Here is a 7,277-nt window from a genome sequence, read left to right as displayed (position 1 = left end):
CCAGGCTGGTCTCAAACTCAGAGACCAGCCTGCCTCTGCCCCGAGTACTAGGATCAGAGGTGTATACGATCATTTTCCGGCTACATGATCTCTTCATGCACGCAAACTCTACAAGTTCATTTCTGTGATATAACCCTGACCTATGCATGCATTTAGGTTGAAATTTTTAGGTTGAAATTTATAGGTTATAAGTACGGAATAAATAATACTATGTCCTTAATAATGTTATTTATTCCATACTTAAATTTCAAATCTCTGTAGTAAAATAATTTTTCTTTCATTCATCTCAATGGTAATCACAGAAACATTTCTAAATATCCAATAGCAATCAAAAAGGAACACACTACCACTTTAAATCTTCACTGTACTTCTAAACTCTGCTGATATTTCAACTCAAAAAGATTAAGCTTGCCAGGCAGTGGTGGCGCACGCCTTTAATCCTAGCACTTGGGAGGCAGAGGCAGGTGAATTTCTGAGTTCAAGGCCAGCCTTGTCTACAGAGTGAGTTCCAGGACAGCCAGAGTTACACAGAGAAACCCCGTCTCGAAAAACAAAAAACAAAACAAAACAAACAAACAAACAAAAGATTAATCTTGATAAAATCAATACATTCAAGCTTTATTAGTTTCATTTAAGTATGTTTCTTTGGATTTTTAAAAAATGTTTCACGCTTGAAGCCCTGGTCTGGCTTATAAGGTATATGAGGGATCCATTGCTATGTGATACTGATAGCCAAATGAGGTTCACAGGCAGGCAAGGTCAGTAAGAGTGATCTTCCCAAGGATGCTGTTTGGTGACAGCCCAATTTCAGTGTTGGTTAGAGGAAGTAAACCTGGAGAGAGGTGGATGTGGGGGCTAGGCTCCTGAATTAACCTTCAGACGAGAGGAAGCATGTGGAGCACCTAGTCAGAGACGAAGACCGCGTTATAGGTTGTGAAGCTCCAAGGAGTTTCTGATATGGTGGGAAGAATCTGAAGTCATTAGGAAAGAAGAATGAAGTTCTAGGAACTAACTACTTTACTGAAGGTCGTAAGGGTCTGAGAATGTCCTACTCAATATGGTCACCAGCTGCAGCTGGACACCAGCAGGATTTGCTTGGAGTAGTCTGGGACTGGGACATCTCGCCATGGCAAGGTCTTTCCTTAGATGCTCTAGCTGAAGTGCGAGGGAGTGTGAAGGGTAGTTAGGAGAACATGCAGGGAATATCAGTTCATTGTTGGGTGGTGTAAAAATCTCTAAAATTCCCCAAATTTTCCAACATCAATATTGTTGAAACCATTTAACACATAAAGATAGTGAGCAAAAGCTAATTTTAACAATTAAAAAAAATAAACTTGCTAGAGGTGCGTTACTGGGCTTTTTGCAAATGCTGTTACCTATCTACTATGGGGATAGTTACCTTTAGTCTTATGGTTATCTTTAAGCCGATTATTATATTTCTTCCAGGATTAGTCAGAATTAGGGTTAGCACTCATACACTGCATTAGCGCAGGCTTTCATGCAATAAACATATGGAACACATATAGTAGCCCTGACTGTAGGGCTCTTAATTATTATGTTTGTCATACGGTATCACAGTACTTTCTTGTTAAATCATACACAAATTAACTAATTAAAAAGTAACATGACTTAGAGTAGATACTTTGATATCCTTTATGGAGAAAGGAAGCAGAATACGATATATAGTTAGCAATATTGATAGAGTTAACAGTTTCTTCAGGCGGACTATAAATTTTTAGACTTCTGCTGAACTGTGGAAGTGCAGCTGCTATGGGTGTCACAGTGTCATACTGCCACAGAAGGTGAAGGCCATGGAGTATTATCTGTTTACTTAAAGACAAACATCCTTAGGTTGGAAACTAGGTTTTACTCTAAGTCTACACTGTTTCAAAGCCAGTGTTCTTACAGTTCTTCCCTCCAAATATATTCCTCACAGAAAGAAACTCTTAGTCTTTACCAGAAAAATTAAGCCAGACCAGATCACAGTAATTCTTAATAATAATATTTGCTAAATCAATAAATTAAAGACAACTTTATATTATACAAAGCTCTAATAAAGTAACATATTGTGATGGTTTGTATATGCTCAACCAGGGAGTGGCACTATTTGAAGGTGTGGCCCTGTTGGAGTAGGTGTGGCCCAGATTAAAGATGTGCACCATTGATCCTGGTTCTGGGACTCATTTTGTTCCAGGCATACCTTAAACTCAAGAGATCTCCTTGCCTTAGTGTCCTGGGATTAAAGGTGTGTACTACCTTGCCTGGGCCTAAGCTTTTCATGGCCACTATGCCTCAAGATCTCCATGCCAAGATCCAGGTCAGAAACTTGTGTCTTCCAGCCTCAAGATCTGGATCACAGGTGAGCTCTCCAATTCTGGATTGTAGATCATACCAGATATAGTCACCTGTGCACACGCATATACATGTGAGTATGAAACACCAATTATAATCATCTACTAGAACTGCTATTTTTATCACTATTTTCCCCATGTTTCTCACTAAGCTTTCTACAAGCACTTAAATATTCAACAAGTATACAGTCAAGCTTTATAGTCTCAAGGGACCAAACAGCCCGAATGACATGGCTATGGCATTATTATATACTTACAGTGACTTCTAGAGGTGTTTATCAAGTAACAATTCATTATTGTATGTCTTAGTATTCTACTGTTTTGTATTTCCTATACAGGATCATACTCTGCCTTAATTTCCTTATCTATAAAACAACACTGTAATTGTTCCTTCCGCACAGTATTATGATGAAGATTACTCATTGCTACAAGTCAGTGATTCTCAACCAGTGGGTTGCAACTTCTTTGGCAAATCTCTATCTCGAAAAATATTTACGTTTCATAACAGTAGCAAAACTACAGTTATTAAGTAACAACAAAAATAATTTTATGGTTGAAAATTATTTAACCACTTTTTTTAAGATATGTAAGTACACTGTAGCTGTCTTCGGACACACCAGACGAGGGTGTCAGATCTCATCATGGGTGGTTGTGAGTCACCACGTGGCTGCTGGGATTTGAACTCAGGACCTTCAGAAGAGCAGTCAGTGCTCTTACTCGTTGAGCCATCTCACCAGCCCTATTTAACCATTGTAATGAGAGCTATCATTATTCTGCTCATAGCCTACAAAACCCAAATATTCTCAGAGCAAATACTTTTTCAAAAATGAACTATCCAATTTCAAGTATAGCTTAGTATGCTTTTTCAGAAAAACAAAGAAAAGGTAAATATTTATGAAGGTCTTCAGCATGAGGTAGAAACCTTTGAAACATTTTATAGAACACATGGCTGAATCTCTGAAAGCACACAGGGTTGACTTTCATGGACTTTTCTATCTCTACCAGCGCAGTCCGGTCCAGAGAACTCAACGGCACTCAACACTGTTGTCACAAGACACACACTTTTCCACTACTTTAGTTCTGTAAAAGCAACTGCAACAATGAGACAGTAAGACTCCCTTTCACTTCAAGTCAGTCAAGTTTACTCTGAAGCACAGAAAGCAAGGTTATGACTGTTTGTCAATAGATACTGACTCTATTTCAAATTGCATCTTGAAGCAGTGAACATAAAATTCCAAAGAAAAAAATCTTACCATGCTTTCCCCTAGAAATATCCACATATTGGCACAGTCTGGGATGGGTGATGGTCTTAAGGATTTGAAAGCGACCTAGGATTTTGATGGAATTTGGTGTGAGAGGAAGTCCGTTGCTTCCACAAACATCATGTGGGAGAGCAGAGGCAAAGAAGGTAAAGGCGCCCATCTCAGCATCCTTCAGAGGAAACATTTTTGGAGTCTTAGGTCCTTTAAGATGATCTACAAAACGAGATAATTTTATGACAGAATGAGCTAATAGTAAACCAGTACTTTCTCACTTTAAAATCAGTCAACTTGGAAAAACAAAACAAAACAACCAGGACACTCTGAGAGCAAATATTTAAAAAAGTCAAAGTTTAAAAATGTAAAGGCAATATATGAAAGAAAAACAACCAAGCACAAGTTTATATTGCTGCTCAAAATCAATCTCAAAGGTTTTTCATAGCATAAAAAAAGAGAAGAGTTAGAAGATTTCAACTTCACATTCAGTTATCCCTGCAACTGAGGAGGATGTGTTGTTGCTTTGCTGTTCTGCTTTGGTACAGGGTCCTCACCTAGCCCAGGCTTGCTTCCTAATCCTCCTGCCTTCCCCTCCCCGGTACTTGCTTACACACATGCACCACCATGCACGGCCAAGTCTGTGACTTGTAAGTCTTGAGGAAATCTGATACTGTCTTTTCATGTTAGTGAAGTCCCTCTCTTACCTAAAGCTTGACTAACCTACTGTCCTCCTAGTTCAATGACTTTAAGAAGTGACTATACACTATGTACAAAAACAGCAACATCACCAAATCAGAAACAAGTATGCAAGTGTGTAGCAGGAAATGGTTAACGTGGTCTCTTCAGATTCAGGGACTTCACCTTAAAGAACCTGGACAATGCTAAGCCGAAGTCAGAAGAAAGCTTAAAGTTAGAATGGTGATATGAAATACTGGAGTACTAAAGAGTCAGTCTGCCCCAATATATATGGACAGTCACTTATTTTCCAAATATAAGAGAAAAACAGATAAGGAAGGGAGGAAAAAGGAAAAAAAGGGAAAGTGGGAAGGAAAAAGGAAGATGGAAGAGGAAGGAAAGCCAGATGAGTAAAGTGACCATAAATTATAAGAACTGCTCTAAACACTGGGAAAGAGAGGATGGGAGGGCGAGAGAGGAAGGGAAAGCTGGGGAGGAAGTCCTCAATTTCAGAATTGTTAGTACCCTAGGTAAGTTGGAGCTGTCCTAAAACAAGCATCTAGGAGACAAGCTTCTCCAAGGGCAGGGAACAGCAAACAGCCTTGCTTTGTTCTTTGTAGTGCGTGTGTAAGCAAGTACCTGGGAGGAGACCTCAGGAGGATTAGGAGCTCACAGTGAGTCAAGGCCAGCTTGGGCTACATGAGAACCCTGTACCAAGGCAGGACAAAACAAAACTTGGCTTCTAAACACTGAACTAATGAGAATCATTGGGTGGTTTAGAAGAAACTATAGTATAAAGAGCAAAAATGAATATTAACTCACATGCATACATACATACATATGCATACATACATACATACATACACACAGCTCTGATGGCATCTGAAATAATTAGTATTAAATAAAAATTTCAACTATATATAGATTTGAGAAAATATTACACGCATTATATAATGATATAAAGAAAATAGAAAGTAACACGTTCTAAGAGTAAAGATTAATGGCCAATAGATTTGTGAGAAAATAAACAGATTCCTCAGTAATCAAGGAGCCCCACATTAAAGTCACACTAGAATTTATTGCTACAATATAGTAAAAGTCAGCATCATGATATCATGTGCTATTAAAAAAAAATCCACATCAAACAGTTCAAGTTGCCATACAAGAAGGACCATGCACACACCTATTATAAGCACATGTCTCTAGGCTGTAATTTAATACAACAGAGGGGATAGACAATAAACCTAAAGAAACAATAAAACTGGGCTGGAGAGATGGCTCAGTGGTTAAGAGCACCGACTGCTCTTCTGAAGGTCCCGAGTTCAAATCCCAGCAACCACATGGTGGCTCACAACCATCTGTAATGAGATCTGATGTCCTCTTCTGGAGTGTCTGAAGACAGCTACAGTGTACTGAGATATAGTAATAAATAAATCTTTGGACTGGAGTGAGCGGGGCCAACCAGAGTAAGCAAAGGTCCTAAAACTTTAATTCCTAACAACCACATGATGGCTCACAGCCATCAGTATGGCTATAGTGTACTCATATACATAAAATAAATAAATCTTTAAAAAAAAAGAAACAATAAGATTTATACAAGAGTTCTGTAGGAATAAACACAAAATAGAAGCTATCCAGAAGAACTAAAATATCATTTGCTTAACAAAAAAGCCACTGAATTCTAAGTTAAATATGTTCAAGGAGAGGAGAATGGAATGGGGGCTTCCAGGTATGCCATAGAAGGGGATGCATATTTTCTTTAAAGAGAAACCAAAAGGCAAAAAACAGAGGAAGGGGTTTTGAAAAGTAGAAAGGTTAAAAATATGTCTAAACATACAATCTACTAAATCAAGCACACTTACCATTGGAGGGAAAGAATGAACTTGAATTATCTTTGATATTATAAAAATGCCCATGGTCATGACATTAAAGGAAGGAAAAAATGTGACCTAGCACACTGTGTGAGTTTGCACTGAGAAATAATTATAAATCCCTACTACTGTAAACATTTGTTTTTCTGCACATAAACAATACACTTAGGAACTATGACTAATTTTGACAGTGTATAATTAAAAGTCCTAAGGAAAAAATGCAGGTGTCCCTAGACTACACTAGGAATTAATGATAGCACGATTTGCTCGACTTCATCAGCTAATTAGTCATAACTTTTTGTTTACAGATACTACTTGCTTTCAAAATATAAGAAGCCAGGTAGCCATAGCCATATGCATTTGATGACTACCCTAGACTGCCCCAATCTGGCTTGACAATTGAAATAAATGTGTGTTCTTTATAATAAAAAGGATACACCCATTAGTGCCACCACAGATCGGTTATGCCCATCCTGTTTTTATGAAAAGTTCTGATGCACACCACTTCATATCCAATTCAAACTCCAGACCTCAGACTTGCTCTACAAGAAGCCTTTAGAGCACAAGGCTCCTCTCTGTTCATTGGGAGCCAAATAAAATCTCCCTAGGCTTTCAAAACTAATGGACCTGAAAACTTGGTAACACAGGCGAATTTGTTTTCTGCGGTGATAAATGGAGAGAGCCACTGCTATTTTCATAATAGAGGAGTCAAAACACATACTCAAATGTTCGTGTGAAAATAGTTATGACCAGTATTCTGAATCTTGTTGATACTGTGAGCCAGTTTAAGTCAATAGTAAAACTACTTGAATTTTAATTTTTTATTCAATGAGAAGATCCAAAATTACAGAAAGTTATATCACATACCAGGCTTGAAGTCATAGGAAAGGTGAGGCATAACCTCGACATTTTAATATTTAGCTTTTACAATGATATATTAGATTTTCCATTATAGACATTAATAACATACAACTGAAAAATCAGACAAGTGTTTATGATTCAAGAAGATAAACCACAAGCAAGAATACAAATTTCAGTATCACTCTACCTCTCTGGTGTGCATGAAGCTCACAAACAAAAAATAGACACATAGACACACACACACACACACACACACACACACA

General features: G+C 37.9%; 1 protein-coding gene across 2 annotated transcripts in view; it reads right to left on the bottom strand.

Annotated features, from left to right (window-relative positions):
• The window catches only part of Tbck (TBC1 domain containing kinase), a 148,640-nt gene that overhangs the window by 140,447 nt on the left and 916 nt on the right, over positions 1–7,277 (bottom strand). For both annotated transcript variants that reach the window (XM_029537455.1, XM_021195648.2), the window contains exon 2: positions 3,605–3,826. In XM_029537455.1, the coding sequence (XP_029393315.1) occupies positions 3,605–3,797 (193 nt within the window). In that variant the 5' untranslated portion in view covers positions 3,798–3,826. The remainder of the gene's footprint in view (positions 1–3,604; positions 3,827–7,277) is intronic.

Source organism: Mus pahari, chromosome 4 (genome assembly GCF_900095145.1).
Source record: "Mus pahari chromosome 4, PAHARI_EIJ_v1.1, whole genome shotgun sequence".
NCBI lineage: Eukaryota > Metazoa > Chordata > Mammalia > Rodentia > Muridae > Mus > Mus pahari.
The sequence above is the reverse complement of the archived record's forward strand: the minus strand, read 5'-3'. Positions and strand labels throughout refer to the sequence as shown.